General features: G+C 37.6%; 1 protein-coding gene across 1 annotated transcript in view; it reads left to right on the forward strand.

Annotated features, from left to right (window-relative positions):
- Positions 1-18239, forward strand: part of pth1r (parathyroid hormone 1 receptor) — a 40405-nt gene that overhangs the window by 12765 nt on the left and 9401 nt on the right. The window contains exons 3-7 of the mRNA XM_020591253.1: positions 4750-4852; positions 12020-12130; positions 12371-12492; positions 14793-14887; positions 16527-16713. Coding sequence (XP_020446909.1) covers positions 4750-4852; positions 12020-12130; positions 12371-12492; positions 14793-14887; positions 16527-16713 — 618 coding nt within the window. The remainder of the gene's footprint in view (positions 1-4749; positions 4853-12019; positions 12131-12370; positions 12493-14792; positions 14888-16526; positions 16714-18239) is intronic.

An 18239-nucleotide genomic window follows, 5' to 3' on the forward strand; every position in this document is an offset into this window, starting at 1 on the left:
GCTTAATGATTAATTAGATGGAACATTGTGGGTGTGGTGTATGAATGTTAACACTTTGTAATAATTCTTTAGTATATTACTTGTGTGGTGTAGAAGATAATTATTTAAGAATGTAATTATGTAAGAATGTTAACACTCTGTTATAATTTTTTTAGTATATTACTTGTGTGGTGTAGAAGAGAATTATTTATGTAGAGATACTGCTTGTAAACCAATGATGGTAAGATGATGTCATGGGGTAGGACTGGATAAGTCTGACTTCTTCCTACTCCATTCAAGCATGTACTAGGTATAAGCAAATTGATATTGGATTATGTGTAAAATTATGTGTGTTGTCATATCAACTGTCTTTACATGCTTGAAAGAATAAATCAAATCAAATCAAATCAAATCAAATCTACGTTTACACACTTCTATCAGGATGGAGAAAATATCAGAATTAAATATTCAAGATGACATTTGGTTCACATTAGCAAAGTCATCTGCCATTATGCGCATCTAGATAATTTCACCACTGACGAGAAGACATAAACTCATTCACTTTGGCAATTGTGTATAAGTTGAAGCTCTTTTTATTCTTATACTGACAGAACTCATGTTAGGATTAGTTAAACAAATACATAGGATAATACCATTTGTCGATTCCGACAGCCTTCCCATACATCTATGTTTAAAATTCCTAATGTCAGCAGAGCAGGTGTGCAGACATTTGGCTTGTGTTGCAGCTTCTTGCAGCTTTAATTTGCAGCCTCTCACTGTCATTATAGGCCACAGTCAGTCTCTTCATGATGCCTTTTCTGTAGCAACGCCACAGGTGGGCACTATACAGGGGGGTACAGAAGGCCTTAAAAAGAGAGAGCATGGAGCACATACTAAGTTTTCAAGCCAACATGTTGGCTTGTGCATATAACTTTTCACACTGTAAATGTCCCTACCATCTGAGAGACTGCTGGTTATGTAATGACCTAAATATTTAATGTCATTACATTTCTTGAACCAGGAAGAAATCAAGATACAGTATAGTCATTTCTTGTCTTTCTTCATGATATTGCTCTTATTAGCAGTATATTTGATGTCAACCTCTAAACCATATTATGAACAATCCTTAATAAGAAAATGACCAACTATACAGACTGGTCCACATCCATTTAAATGCAATGACACATGATCTGTAAAGAATTTAAAGGCCAGGAGATAAAATACATTATTATTTACATGGAAAGGGGCAGATAAATAATTGTACCATTTTATTCTTATTGTGGCACTAGACAACTTCAGTAAAATGTGCTTTAAGTTGTTAAAATAATTTAGTAACCAAATGCTGGAATAAGAAAACTAAAAGGTGGTTAGTGCTGTCACCGCACAGCAAACAGGTTCTGAGACTTGCAGCTTAGGTTGACGACCACCCTACCTCAGGATAAGCAGTATAGATAATGGATGGATGGAGAACACTAATACTAACAAATGTAGCTTCACTCCCATAGTGTATAGTGTCAGTATTTAGTCGTGGTTCAACACTGTTTTGACACACCAGCCTAAAAACAGCTCGCTCAGTACTGGTCTTATTTCCCTGCAGAGTGCTTCAGTTCAAGTCATCAAGCCGCAGTTTGTGAAGACAAATAGAAGCTTGTGGTTTTCAAGTGGAGTTTATATTCGGTGACCAGTGATGAAAACACACATATTCATATGGTGTGTATTTTTCTCATTTTTGTTTTGGCACAAAGTCAAAAGCGTTTGACAAAAAGAATACTGTGTTTTGAACGAAATGCCGTAAATAAGAATATCCATGTTTCTCCCCGTGAGAGTTGTGTTTACTTTGGAGGTTTGGACAGTAGCCAGTGGAGGAGGAATACTTTTCAGAAATAATCAGTGGGCACTCTTATTACCCAGGATTCTCTCCTTAAAATGGTAAATGATACTCTTCTATGTCCTTGTAAGTGGGAGCCTGCAGATGAAGGAGGAATTCCTCTGGTTTTTCAAAAGTAAAATAAACTCTCAAAAGTCCATGCCTCATTTTAGTTTAATGTTTCACAGACTCAAACTGCTCTGTAAAGGTTATGATGTTTGTTTTTAATGTGTCGAAATGGCACAAACATAGCAGGTTTCTAGAAGAGCGCTGAAAAAAGCAAACTGTGACTGATGCGCACCTTGTGATTAAAAGTACGGTAAACTAGTTGACATTTCACACCACATCACAGTGGCTGACTAAAGTTAAAATGAAGATAAAAATGTAACTTGTATATAAATCTATTTAGGTATCTGTGTATGTACTATAAAGCAGATACATCCACAAATCTATTACAAAATTGCTCAATGTCTCAACACTGTACTGTGATGATAATGACAGAGCAGTTAGCATCAAGGTTCTGGTTTCTCAGTGGTAAAGCTTTCACCCAAAGTAGCAGCAGGCAGTTATTTAGATGAAAATAGGTGGAACGTCTCAGGAGCTGTCAGTGGAATATTCTATATTGGCATAGTTAGCGCAGTAAACAGGTAGTATCTATCCTTGTTCGCCTGTGGTCAAATGTTGTTCCATCTGTGGTTGTTTGCTGTGCAGAGCCATAAACGTCTTCATTCTGTAACCTTATTCAGCTCTCACACTGGACATCCTTATTTCAGGGCTGAAGGTAGTGAAAATATTGATGGATTGAGGTATTATGGTTTTGTCTGCAGCAAACCCATGAGCATTTGGTATTTACAGTTTAATTTTAAGATCATGAAATTACGCACTTGCATGGGGGACAATGTATACTGTACACGTTTTCTTTCCCAAATGACTCCTTGTGTCAGCATGCAGATGTTTTTAGCTGCTTCTTTCAGATTGTAAACAAGCAGCAGAGAGGGCTTAAAAAGTCTGGAAAATATCAAAAGATTAGATTTGTTGCAGTAGTTGGTTTTCATGTAATTTTAGCAGCCAACTGCACAAATACACATACTGTACTGCTCAGTGTGCAGTGCTTTAACTACCGGAACTGTATAAGCATTCCAGTGATGAAATATATGGGTTTTTTTTTTTCAAGTACAGTTGTGAGGTAGTTGAATATTTCCATTTTCTTCTACTGTATGATTTTAACTCATTACACTTTTGATGAAAATAATTAGCTTTTTAATTCACTGCAGTTATTGACAACTGTTGTTAATTTACAGATGTAATTTTATATACAAAACATTTGATCACTTTATGAACTGGTGTTGGACTGGTATATATTAAAGTGTCCAGCAGTATAAAGTAGTTAAAATTTTCTGCACTCCAACCAACTACAGCATTAAAAGGCTGCTTGCACATAACACAATCCATTAATCCAGTAATAATAATGTACCATCAGCAGCAGCTGCTGCATAAAGGATGATAATACTTTTCTGCTTTAACTTTCACTTTAAATGCAGGACTTATGATTATGTATTAAAATACTTTTACACTGATGTATGAGTTTTTACTTAAGTATAAAATTTGAATACTTCTTGTACCACTGCTGTTTTCATAGTGAGAAAACATATGTTCTGTACGATTAAAGCTATTTATCATTTGTGGCTAGATGCCTGAACACAAACCTAATTCAGTCATCAACTTTTAAAAACGTTTTCTCATATTTTATTTTTGTTTCTTAACCTCTTCACTCTCATTGTCTTTTTTTGTTTCTTTTTCCTCAGGTTGTTGTGACTCTAATGTGTCTTGATAAATAAATTTCCCATTACCACATAAACCAGCCCACTTCTTTGAGAACAAAATTCGATTTCATTACATTCAGACATACAGTACATGTTTAATATGAGTCTGAAACTGACAAAAGTAACTATAGCCAGGGAGCTGCTGTGAGTAAAGGCCATTAATTTGTACTGTTTGCTGTGCATCAATGAACCAAAAACAATAAAGACTGGGAGGGGTTTTTTAAGGTTGTGTTTCTCTGTGTGGACACACATTGTATATGGCTCAAAGCAACATGAAAACCCATTTACAGTATGTCAGTGTAGAACATTGAGGTGATTTGCGTGCTGCTCTATGCTTTAGTTTTAGCACTGGGCTTTTTTTTTTTTTCATTTCCACTTTTCTTGTCATGCCCTGTTAAAAATGAATGTGGCCATTTTCAATACAGTCACATTTGTCATTGCCCAAAAGTGATCCACAGGCAAACAGCAAGCCAGTCAGTATGACCAATTAGAATGGAAAATGTTTCCTTGAACAGAAAACCACAGCTGGTGTTCCACGCTGCTTTCACATAAAATGTTCAAAAGCTGAGAAAATATAAGGTGTAAGGAAATGTTGGGAACAAAATGCCATATATATGTCATGTGTCATGTCTGATTAGTTACCGGGTAGTTGATGTAACCACAGGAATACATGCTGGGACTGTAAACAACAGGCTGAGCTGATACTGTTTTGTCAAAGGAAAACTTTTTTCTTTGCTCCATGAGTGTTAAGACAGACAATAAACGTACTGCTTAGCTCATGAGCACTTTGTCAGGTGGACTGTTGTGGTCAAAATACAATAAATTGACCTTATAAATATAGTTTAGGCTGTCTGGGTATAGTAACAGGATGGCATCCATGCCAAATGGGACCACAGATGTGCAGTAAAATATTTGATCTATTTCTTGACAAATCAAAAACACTCATGTTGCTTGTTGATGCTGTAATTGATGGGTTTGATGTGGAAGGTATGAATTTTGGTTTACAGGATGAGTTTTGACATTTACACTTAGAGTACATGCAGTATTTCCCTAACTTAGTTTTATTTTTTGTTTTTACAGGTTTACGCAGATGATGTGCTCACAAAAGAGGAACAGATAGGCCTGTTGTTCAAAGCCAAACGGAAGTGTGAGGAGAACATCAAGTCAAAGCACAACATCCCTGGTGAGAATCAGCATGAACGTCTACAGCCATGCAGATTGCTAAATACTAATGCCAGCATGCTAACATGTTCACAATGACAATACAGTTTGAAAATCCAAAACCTCATGGTGGAGCTCCAGTAAATGTCAGGGGATCACCAAAGTTTATAGGGTTCAATGGGCCATGAATCTCTGTAAAATTCCACAGCAAAACCATCCTGTATTTGTTTAGATTTTTGCATAGATAGAAGTACAAGAACTGTCACTCCAGCAAAGCAAGAATGTCAGAAAATATTACATACTGTATCCATAGCTTTGAGTTTGTTTGCTTCATGGACATCAATGAAAACTAGTAGCTAGTGGTCCATCATGTGTTCCGTCAAGCAGATTGTGCTTTTTGTCATGCCATAGTAGAATGACAAAGGAATTACAATGTGGACGTTTGCCATGCAGTGAAATAGATAGATAACAGAGACAGATCCATAAGCCTGTCCATCAGGGTTTGCTTATACAGTATCTACCAAAATGCCTACTTTGGCAGTACTGTAGATTGATACCAGTGAGAGAATACTAATAGATAGACTGAAGGACGCTAACAGGATGTGTGAGACTGTGACAGGCCCATGTGATGGCAAAAGTGTTGTTTTTACACTACCTGCACAGAGTTGCTCTGAAAAGACTTCTGTCAAAGATGCTTAATTTACAGTGGACTGAGCCAATTACAGCAGCAAACTAGTTCTATTTGTCTAAATAGGCTCAGCTATTGAGGGAGCTCCCCAATTAAATCCAGCTGGTGTGAGAGATTCAGTGGCAAGTACAAAAAACAGACTTGAAATACTCATAATATATAAGGCAAGGGGTGCCATCAGATGTAGGAGGAGTACCAGAAGGAGGCAGGAGTGATAGAGGAAGAAAGTAATCAGTAGAGTTTATCAGAAACTGAAGGACTAAACAACATAAACCCCACCAGCAGCAGCATGATGGTTAGTGAACGTGACAGTGTGTCAGAATATAAAGACCACGTTATCATGATTGAACATGATTGGTGACCTATCTGAATGTGATTGTTGAAAATCAGCTGATGCACAACCTTCAGCACGCTACAAAAACCACCTGCATGCTTGAGAAAAGGTTTATGATCGGTAAACACTTTTGAAGCTTTGTTTGCCTGCTTTTTGCTGATATTCTTCTTTGCGGCAGTGGCCTGGCAGTTGAATGTGTGCTCTGAGTTGATGGTTACATTAAAAATTTTGTTCTGTTGTATTTGTCCTTCCTGTGGCTGTCCACGGTCTGGGACTGAAGACAGAACTGATCCCGGGGTGTATTTATGTATGTTTTGAGTGTCTAAAGAGCACTATTTTCCAGTAGACCCCAGTATCTACTGTATGTCATTGTGGTTACTGTCATTTTCCCAGTTAATTGTTTAGAGGAGGATTTTGGATTCTACAGCCAAACCAGTCATATTATTTTCTTTTTAACCTCAGTGGTCAAATAAAATTCTTAGACCCTCCAAACAATACTCTCTCATAAATGAAACACATAATTAAAATATTTATTTCCAGGCTCAGAACACAAACGATTTTGTTGACCAGTCCCTGTAGTTACTTTGCCCCATGTGGTATTTCTTAACTTTTCATAGTTCAAATCTCAAATTGTATTAAAAAAAAATGACAGAATTGCTACTATTGAGAACTTCAGGCGCCGAACAGCAGCTTGTGTAAGATTTCCAGGGTTTATATAACAGCACTGCTTTTAACAGGATGTACATAGATGCTAAGGCAGAACAGAGCAGTCCATCAAACATTAGGTCTCTGTCAGATGTGCTTCTAATCTGACCAGCGTCATGCTTAATCAAACCTGACATGTCATAGCGACCGGCAGGCCTGGTGTCACACTTCACCAGCCACCTTTAATAAGCACATTTGCTGATGTCTATTTGTTTACATTTTGTAGATTACACTTTTGTACTGTATAAAACTTAAAACCAAATTAGTAATTACACAAAATCTTGACTAGACATAGTTATGAGTAGCACATACAGGTACAGCATGTCAAATTTCTTAATTACTTAAAGGAATAGTTTGGCATAATGGAAACTTTTTTGCTTTCTTGTAGAGAGATACAGTGCCTTGCGAAAGTATTCGGCCCCCTTGAACTTTGCGACCTTTTGCCACATTTCAGGCTTCAAACATAAAGATATAAAACTGTAATTTTTTGTGAAGAATCAACAACAAGTGGGACACAATCATGAAGTGGAACGAAATTTATTGGATATTTCAAACTTTTTTAACAAATAAAAAACTGAAAAATTGGGCGTGCAAAATTATTCAGCCCCCTTAAGTTAATACTTTGTAGCATGTCTATTTGTTTACATTTTGTAGATTACACTTTTGTACTGTATAAAACTTAAAACCAAATTAGTAATTACACAAAATCTTGACTAGACATAGTTATGAGTAGCACATACAGGTACAGCATGTCAAATTTCTTAATTACTTAAAGGAATAGTTTGGCATAATGGAAACTTTTTTGCTTTCTTGTAGAGAGATAGATGAAGAAATTGCTACTATTCTCATGGTATGACACGTGTTGATTTTAAGGGGGGAATTATGTGCCAGCCATCATAGAAATGTCTTGACAAGTTATTTTTTCATGTTTCCAGTGTTTGTGCTAAGCATTTACTATAACTTCTTACTTACCATACAGCCATGAGAGCAAATGAGTGAAACTCTCAGTTTAATTGTTGATGCGAGGTAGTGTAATTTTGACATTTCTCGTGTATTGTAGCGTTGAAGTTGTTGGTTAATTATTTGACAGCTGACAGACAAACAAACAAATAATTAAAAACAACCCCAAATCATATAAAACTAGGACAGTATGTAAAATAAAAATGTAATCTGAAAATAGTGATGTGTAAATCATCTGTGTCCTGTGTTACATTGAAAACAATACAGCAGCACATTATTTGTCCCCTATAGAGAATTTGTGGCGCATTTTTAAACGCAAATTGTGTCAACAAAAACCCAGGACTGTTGTGCAACTTTGTTTGCTAGAAGAATGGGACAAAATTGCACCTGACACACTTAATAATCACTTGGTGTCCTTAGTCCCTAAAAGTCTGTTAAGTGCTGTGCAGAGGAACGGTAACATCACACCGTGGTAAATACTTTACTGTCCCAACTTTTTTTTTTTGGAATGTGTTACAGGCATCAGGATTGAAGTGAGTCTTTATTTTGAATAAAGAACAAAATTGATGAGGCATCACATCAAATAATGTGCTGCTGTATTGTTTTCAATGTAACACAGGACACATATGATTTACACATCACTAGTTTCAGTTTTCATTTTGAGTTTACATATTGCTTCAACTTTGTCTGATTTGGGGTTGTAAGGGAAAATGCCACATCTATGGCTTGAGGTGCTGTTAATCAGCACATAAGATCTGACCTGCATACCTGATGATGCTGGCACACACTGGTTGTGATGCATGTTGTATGCGATAGCTGTTTTTTAATTTCTTTTGGAAGGTTGCATATTCAATCATGTAACAGGTGAAGGATTTAGAATAAACATATAACTTTAATAAAGAAAAAAGTCCCTGGTGTAGTTGCAGTTTATGTTTGAATAATCACATACACTATATTGCCAAAAGTATTCGCTCATCTGCCTTCACATGCACATGAACTTGAGTAACAACAGATTCTTAATCCATAGGGTTTAATATGATGTTGGCCCGCCCTTTGCAGCTATAACAGCTTCAACTCTTCTGGGAAGGCTGTCCACAAGGTTTAGGAGTGTGATAATGGGAATTTTTGACCATTCTTCCAGAAGCACACTTGTGAGGTCAGACACTGATGTTGGATGAAAAGGCCTGGATCGCAGTCTCTCAGGTTGAGGTCAGGATTCTGTGCAGACCAGTAAAGTTCTTCCACACAAAACTCACTTGTCCATGTCTTTATGGACCTTGCTTTGTGCGCTGGTGCACAGTCATGTTGGAACAGGAACGGGCCATCCCCAAACTGTTCCCACAAAGTTGGGAGCATGAAATTGTCCAAAATGTTTTGGTATGCTGAGGCATTAAGAGTTCCTTTCACTGGAACTAAGGGGCCAAGCCCAGCTCCTGAGAAACTACCCCACATCATAATCCCCCCTCCACCAAACTTTACACTTGGCACAATACAGTCAGACAAGTACTGTTCTCCTGGCAACCGCCAAACCGAGACTCGTCCATCATATTGCCAGGCAGAGAAGCGTGATTCGTCACTCCAGAGAACACGTCTCCACTGCTCTAAAGTCCAGTGGCGGCGTGCTTTACACCACTGCATCAGACCCTTTGCATTGCACTTGGTGATGTAAGGTTCAGATTCAGCTGCTCGGCCATGGAACCCCATTCCATGAAGTTCCCTATGCACTGTTATTGAGCTAATCTGAAGGCCACATGAAGTTTGGAGGTCTGTAGCTACTGACTCTGCAGAAAGTTGGCGACCTCTGTGCACTATGCGTCTCAGCATCCGTTGAACTGCATTTGAACTTAAGGTTCATCTGGTTGTTTGATTATAAAGATGTAATGTGGAAATCATCATTTACAATCCATGTAGTGGTTTTGCTGTAATGTACAGTAAAATTATAGAGACTGTCAAGCTCTGAGATAAAGTTCATGGAAAGCATTACTTGCACTTCTTGATGATCCATGTAAGTGTTTTCTTTGATGTGGTCATTAGAAGTTGGACTGGATTCAATCTGGTATTATTTGAACATGTGTGATTTTTTTGATTTATTTATTTCTTTTTTTTTCTTCTTGTATTGTGGTGTGACCTTGATTCTGTGAGTTGAGGTAAACTCGGAGAATAGCCACTGCTGTGCATTTTTTAGAACTTCGGCTTTACATCTGTATTTGTCTTGTCTATATACTACCTGACCACCCCCAGAGTTTGTTTCTGGCAATGCAAACGTGTGGTTTTCTGAGCTATTATGGGATATAGTGATGACTCATCTAAAATTCTACCAGTGTGAAATGTAAGATTTGTTCAGTCTTATCAACTGATCATGCAATTTTAGGTTCATGGAGAAAGGATTTGGTCCAGTGTGAGGCTGAAACCCCCCTTTAGGTTATGTTTCAACATTTTTATATTTGTTTTTAGTTCTCGCTTGTGCTTTAAATACACAAAAGTCTCCATTACGTGGCAGAGACAGGGTTTTCATTGAGGGAAACACTGAGGTTTGTCTGGAGAGGACAGTGGAGGGATGTGGGTTCAATGCCCCAGACCTTGCAGTGTGAAAATAGCTCAGCCTTCAAGCTTGTGGTCTGGGTGTAGAATAACATCAGCAATCATTATAAAAGGTTGCATGTATCATGAGAAAATGCAATATATGTTTTGACATTTGCAGGTCAGAATCAACTTAACTGGGGAGGAAAGAAAACCTTATTAAAAACCTCAGTGACATCACTAATACCAAAGCCCCTCCGTAGTCACGTTTATATTTAAATTGTGGTCAAGAAATTTACAGGAAATTGTGTGTGTGTGTGTGTATGTGTGTGCTGGTTGTTTAATATAAGCCTGTTAGTAGGTGGTCCTATGGTAATACAACTTATGGCAAAAGTGAGCATTAATTTTACTTTTACTCCCAGGATGTGTGGTCAGTGTGATTTTCAAAGCTGCACAGTGTTTCTCTCCCACCAGAGATCTGTAGCAATCAGTTAGCTCCACTCAGTCTACTCTTTAATTTCGTGCTTCAAGTGACAGGCAAATAAAAAGCATGTCGTCATTGCTTCAGATGTTTCTTTGTAAGTTTGATTATAGGAATGAAAAAATAATGAAACTACTGCAAAGAGAGGATAGTTTAAGTTTTATCCTTAACTGCTTATTAGTGGTCAAAGTCAGGCAGATGTTTTCAATAATGCAACATAAATGCCAGGCCATAAAGGAGGCTTTTGCCAGGAATATGTTGGGAAAGGGACTTTGCTCCCACTATCAGAGGGCTGAGGTCTGTGGCTTAACTGACAATTAAGGGGCTCTGTGCTCTGAAAGTGTTTCTTTTTTCTTTTGAACCTGCAACTCTTTGTCTGAACTAAATATAGAAGCATCTTTACAAAGCCTCACATAGGGAATTCCTCGGTGAACACACATGACAAAGTGTTTTTGATGTTCAGGAAAAGTACAGTCAGCAATCTTGTGGGATGCTCAAGAAAGTGTAGAAAATACAGCGAGGTTCATGTTATAATGATCCCTGGACTTTTTCCATTTGAAATGTTCCTCAGTCTTAAAAACTCTAAACTTTATTTAGAAATTCCTCAAAGCTTAATTTGATCAACCAATCGGGCAAAGGAAACAGTCCAAGTGTAATTGCAGTATGTAGAAACAATTATTTTGCCTTGTAATTGTATTCACTAAGAAATGCAAATCAGCAGAAGACAATAGAAGTAATTTATTATTGCTATTAAAATAAAACTAATTGTCAGCAAATTTAATCAACCAAGTAAAAATATTGCCTTGTTGCAGCTTCTCAAATATGAAAAATAGCTATTTTTATGTGTTACATATTCTTTTAAATGGAATAACTATGGGAATTTTTTAAACGATTTTATGATATGTCATTGAATGCATCTCCACTGTACAGTAAGTTGAATTCAACATGGATCAAAAACAACCTCATGATACAGAGAGGAAAATCAGCTATAATATGACACCTTTATTTCAACATAATAGGTGCTGCAATGCATCCAGTGTTGCAGTTAATCTTTTCAGTGAGATCCATACAACATAAAAATGGTATGACATTATCAACAATGTAGCATTTATGGAAATATGCTGTGGCTAACAAAGAAGACTTGATGAACGCATTAGACTCAATGGACAATTTGTTATCAGCACTCTGGGATTTCCATGATTGCAAGTTTTAATTATGCTACAATGGATGGGAACTGGAGAAGCATCTATGCTTTCTAGGTTATCCATGTTTTCCTAAAACAAAACAGAAAAAAAATAATCTACAGTCTGGTTTAACACAAATTACAATGTTGCTAATTTACTTAAAGTTCAAGCACAAGACCTACACTGTAAAGGACAACAGAATCTATGAAAACATACTGTACAGTGCTGCAGCTCTTGTAAAGGCCTATAGCCATGTAATGCTGGAACCAGCACTCTGTGGCTCTATTGTTGAAAGTCAGCTGCTTTTTTCTTTGCAGATGGTTTCTGCTCACCAGAATGGGATGGTATCGTTTGTTGGCCTGAAGGGCCTCCGGGGAAGCTTGTATCCACCACCTGTCCAGAGTATATCTATGACTTCAACCATAAAGGTAAGATTTGATCAGGATACAGACAGCAGCTGAAACCCTGAAGCTCATTTTCAGTTGATGCAAAAACACCAGGGTGCAATCAGATGCTAGTGTTCGCTGTATATCTCAGGGTCATTCTGAAACCTCTCTTACACTTCATACAGTTTAATTAAGAAACAAGCTGAGATTGAGTAATTGACTGTGCTGGCAAACAACTGGCAAACTCTGTAATTAAAAATAGACTTTCCGGTTGATGTCTAGGACTAGCATACCGTAAATGTGACAACAACGGAACATGGAAGCTGGCCCCAACCAACAAGACGTGGGCCAATTATAACGAATGTGCAAAATTCCTTTACCCTTACAACTACAGCCATGAAAAGGTGAGCTCCGTCTCATTTTCCTTGACATGCCAACTGACACAATTACAGTGCTTTGCTCTGAAATAATTAAGTGCAATAGCCTATGTGAATGCACTGCCAAAGTAAATTGTGAGACTTATTACAGACTATTAGGCAACTATTGCACTCTTTTACCTTGCAATTAAAATACACTTGTAATGTATAACACATGTTAAAATTTTTTCTTTGCAATGTAAAGATAAAAATAAAGTTTAATCATATTTAATGAAATGGTGAGATGATTACAGGGAGATAATGTGATTATATGAAGCTGCAATTGGCAAAATGTCCATTTAAATATAAATTGAAAGCAGTGTAACATAAATTACAATTAGCAGTTTGCAAAACTTGCCACAAAGCATGCCATCCACTGAAATTATGTTATCAAAAGCTGTGACTAAACCTTTATCACCAGCTTAAAGTTAACAAGACATTTAGACACTAAAACGCTCCACTCTTCCAGGAAGAACTTTTTACAACATTTTTAGAACTGGCTGCAGGGATTTGCTCCCATTCAGCCAAAAGACAACTGAGCTCAGCCACAGATGATTGGTGATATGACCTGATTCACACTTTCACAGTCCAGGCCCCAGGGTCCTCAGGGTGTTTGATGGGTTTCAGGTCACATGCAGACCTCACTCAGAAAACCATTTCTTGTCACTGTAATATCGTTGTATGCTGTGGGATTATGATTTCTCTTTAGTTGAGCCAAACCATATACAGTAAAATAGAAGATAAATAAGTGTAGGCACATATTTTTGGCCATATTGCATGTATTTTATGTTTCCTCCTACATTCTTAAATATTCTTGGGCTTTATGAAAACAGTTATTATATAATTACAGTAGCAAAGCTAATATCAGTAGCCATTGTTCCCTTGGTATTATATTGTGTATACTCTATTGTATTGTAACTCCTGCCTAATATTCTATGCTACCTAAACACAACTAAGCATAAGTATCTGTGACAGGAAATCTAAAGCTAATCAGCACATGAGAGTCATACCCGAGAACATACATAAATACTGTAAGCCTTTTGCTTCCACCATCCCCATGTGGATGACCCTGATTGTAATTGCTCTTCTTGTTTCTCTGTCTTTGCTGTGGGGGTCGGGGGGTGGGTGCAATTAATAGGACTCCTGGGTATTGTAAGAAGTGTGGAAAACAGCTAGAACCTGGCCTTAAATGGGAAAATTGAATTTCATCAGCCATTATTGTGTATGTGATGTATGTGATCAGATTTTCTCATATAGAGTACTTAATAGATAATACTTTTTAGTTTTTACAAATATAATCTGGAAACTTTTTAATTAACTGTATAAAACATTCCAAAGCCTTTGTTTTTCCTCATTTTTGTCATGAAAAAAATACAAATATCAGCTGCCCTACATATATTTTCCTCTACCCTTCCTGAATGAGGTGTGGAGGATGTGAGCTAAACCTCATCATGGTGGCCTTTAGTTTTTTTACTGACTTCAGATATTTATGCTGATGGGCTCCCACGGGAGCAGTTGCAGCAGTTGATGACAAATACATCTGCACAAATGAAAGCCCCACTCAGCTCAACTGCCATTCCGCAGACCACCACCACAACTTAGACACCCATTTTTTTGGCACAGGATGCTGATGCTAAATGATAACAGCAGTGGAGTATCTGCATACATCACACAGGGCTGTTGGCCCATCATCCTGTTGACACAGAGAGTGTCTGGTTAGCAGCTCTCCTTTCAGTGTCCTCTGGCTGCCAGCTCACTGCTGGAAGATCAAAGTGTCCCACCCAGCTCCATCACCCATGTCAGATGCTGTTTCCATCAGTTACATCTAGGTACACGAGACATTTCGGTCACACAGCGGCAAAGCGTTTTCAAACACTGTGAAGTTAAGACATTTTGAAACTACATTTTGGGGAAGAAACTGCTAGAGTGTGAATGTTTGAGAACTTTACTCTTTTTCTGTACAGACACCTAAAAATTGGACTTACTTAAGTACAGTATCTGAGTAAATGCACTTAGTTACTTTCCACCAGTGTACACAAGTATACCTGTACTTTACATGTATAGTAGTACCATTTTTATGTCAAAGGTATTTGTATTGTATTGTATTTTTCTTAGAGAGAAACCAATGGCTGCTGCCAGGGTTACTTTTTAAAAAATGTTCTCCTATCATGGTGGTAAAATGGAGAAGACCTTTTTTTCTATACCAAATGCTCTAGGCCTCTCAGTCTTTGTGTTTTATTCATTTTACTGCACAGTTGATATTCTAACAAATTATCCTCTTCCAACAGGAGGTCTTTCACCGTCTGTATCTTATCTACACAGTGGGGTACTCCATTTCTCTGGGATCGCTCATGGTGGCTGTCGTTATCTTGGGATATTTTCGGTGAGTCTGTAATTTTTTTTCAACACTCCCAAGAGAGAGATTCAAATAGAGGATCAGAAATTAAGGTTAGCACAATAGCAGAGGGGAACAAAAGAGGAAGTAAATGTTTAATGGCATGATGGCTCAATGAACACCACTCATCATGCCTGTTTATCAGTGCCAGACTTTCAGTGAAGCACAAAGCATATTACTTTCATTAAAAAAGAGGTATTAATCTGAAATCATGCGATCTTGCTCACTCTATAATCATGCTGTGTGTTACATTTTGTGTCACAGCAGCAACATTTAACATGCAGAGTTTATCAAATACTACCTTTGACTTTTACTTTGACTTTTACCAGACTATGATACATTTCTCTTTGAGGAGGAGTCTGCCTCAAGGCTTGCAGTAATGTGTGCCTCATTGTCTGACATTTAGGTTCTTTGTTATTTTCAGGCTGATTTCAGGTTTCACTGACAAACAGCCAAAGCTTGGTTACTAATTTTGGAATTTTACGAAACTCAGAAAGATAGCATTTCATAAATCAATAAACGTGTGTTTCATTCCCCTTTTCCCCACTGTTTTTTAAGTGTAGAGATTTGAGAGTAACATACTCACACAAAACGATTTGTCACAGATGCTGTGTATATCAGCTGTGTATATATGCACAGAGAGAATCAGGAAACTAGGTGCTGTTTACCACTATTCCTACCAATGCGACTTACTGTACAGGCAGGCAGTCAAAGGCTTCAGGAACGTTCCCAACTGGCACCAGGAAATCCACGGGCCAAATGACTTTAATAAGTTATTCCAGGGGCCCATCTGACATTCTGGCTCTGTGCTCTGGAGCACTCCAGCTATGTCTCCCCTTGAACATGTCAGCTTTTAGACAGGAGAGCACGTAAATGTTTTCCAGGGAGAGAAAAGGCGTATTTCACATTAGGAGATTTGTTCAATATTTGTCACCAGGGATGTGTACACTAGATTAGTTTTTGCTCACCACTCCCAAAGCAATAATTTTCTCTGAGGGTAGTGTATCAAATAATCAGCTCACTGATTAGGCCAAGTTGATTATAGTTATTAATGGTCACAGTGGGATCATTTCAGTATCCAGTAGTTGTTCAAGATGGTTTATAGGATTTCAGAATATTGTAGCTCAAGCTGACTTTTGGAGATTTAATAAACACTAGTGAATATTTAATACATAATATCATTGACCTTTTTTATATGACTCTGTGATGATGTAAACTTTATAGCTATTGATCCTGCTACTTGATTCCAGTAGTGGCACACTCCACATCAAACTGTCAAATAGGATGTTTTGGGAGAAATTTTGACAAATACATTTGTGCTTGGCTGGAAGGAAATCCGTACGCTTTACTCAACACATGCTTGCAATTTTGTTTTTACTGTATAGCGCACTTTGAGCTGAGTAATTCAATATTGTGCATTTTAAGCCCCTGAATCAACAAAATGTGTTATAGTCAGTGGGGAATTCAGCTGGCTCTAATTAGTATGAGAATTGTTTCTGTGTGTGTGTGAATATACTTACACACACCTGGGTGAAGGTGAGCCAGTCCAAACATACACATATACACAGACGGAACTTTTAACAGATCGGTCTTTTGAGCTTACTGATCTTGTTTGTTCTCTCCCCAGACGATTACACTGTACCAGGAACTACATTCACATGCACCTATTTGTGTCCTACATGCTAAGAGCTATAAGTATATTTGTGAAAGATGTTGTGCTGTACTCTGGATCAGCCTTAGAGAACATGGAAAGAGTCACAGTGGAAGACCTGAAGTCCATCACTGAGGCGCCACCTGCCAACAAGGCACAGTTTGTAAGTATAACAACACAGCTGAAACACACCTACAGTATCATGGTCAATATGAAGCAAGAAATACTACAGAAAGTACGACACAGAATGATGGTATATAATACATATATAATAAAGGGTTGTGAGTTTTTTCCAAACAAAATCATAATAAGACAACTGCAAAGAGGAAGTCTTACTGTACTGCTTTTCCAGTGCTGGAGCAAATAAACTGTACTGTCTGTCACCATGCCAAGGTCAGCACCTGGCTTTTACTTTCAGAGTCACGTTTAAAATTGAATACATTAATGCATATTTTAATATGCAAACAAACAGTTTGTGCGGTACATTGAATAGAGAATATAGCCTAACTACATTAGGTGATTACATATGACATAATGAAGGAACATACTGTATGTGTATGTGTTTTTGCATGCTGTACTGCTGTGTGTTGTATGGAAACACACAAAGCTTGGCAGCCTAATGAAAACAGAATTAGGCTTCTTTTCACAACCTTTAGCACGTTATCTTAGGTTACTGTAGATATATTAATAAACAATGTAAAAATGTTGTAATTGTAAATGAAAGTGACCTTCTATAACCAGGCTTCTGTTTGGTGCTAAAGTGAGGTTTTCATTATCCTGTTTGCATTTCATTTGATGACCTTGACTGCATATTCACTGTAATATGATCAACCTGTTTTGGTATATTACAGCTGGTCTGTTGTGGGAAGGTACACGTCCAGGGTTTTGTAAGAAAGCATCCGTGGCAAGATCTCAAACAGCAGACTTAATTAACTATATTTTATTCATGTAAAAAGAAAAAAAAATCATGTTCATGGGAACAAAACTATTCAAATCACAGACCTTTGTCTGTATTAAAATTGTGAAATTGCAATTAAAAAGCTGTCCCATAGCAAAACCCCTGCAGTCGCCCAACAATGTTCATTAGAATACAAACTGATGAGAAAAGACATTTATAAGACTGGTAATCAGTCTCCAGAGAAAGGAGCACTAATAATTTTGGCATGACAATACAGCAGCAACAGTTGAAGCTGTATAAACAGTGTGGACGTTGAATCAATGGCTGAGTAAAGCATTGTGGGCTCCTGGGTCTTCCACACATCCTGCCAATACATGCAGTAATACTAAATGTATTATTATTATTATGATTTGTTCAAACACAGTGTATAAAGATAAAATGTCACTTTCAGTATAACATGTTACAGAAACAGTCCTAGGGTACTCATTTTGGACCTGGACATTTATTTATATTTTCAATTTAACTCAATCGGTAACTTATGTTGACGTGTCTTCCAATTTCCACTGCTTTCCTTTAAAAGCCAGCGGGGCCCAGGGGAAATTCACATGGTCCAAAAAGCAGCTAAAACATGTGACTTTAACAACAAAAGCTGCAGCTTGCTGATGTGAATCTCAGATTTTCCAATAACCATTGCCTGTCAGAAACGGCGCGCGTAATGCGGCCGAAAAGTGTTAGGTGAACTCATTAAATGGCCAGACGAGGAAGTAAAGGGGAATCCAAAACGCGTTGTC

The sequence above is a fragment of the Monopterus albus genome, unplaced genomic scaffold, assembly GCF_001952655.1.
Source record: "Monopterus albus unplaced genomic scaffold, M_albus_1.0 scaffold14.1, whole genome shotgun sequence".
NCBI lineage: Eukaryota > Metazoa > Chordata > Actinopteri > Synbranchiformes > Synbranchidae > Monopterus > Monopterus albus.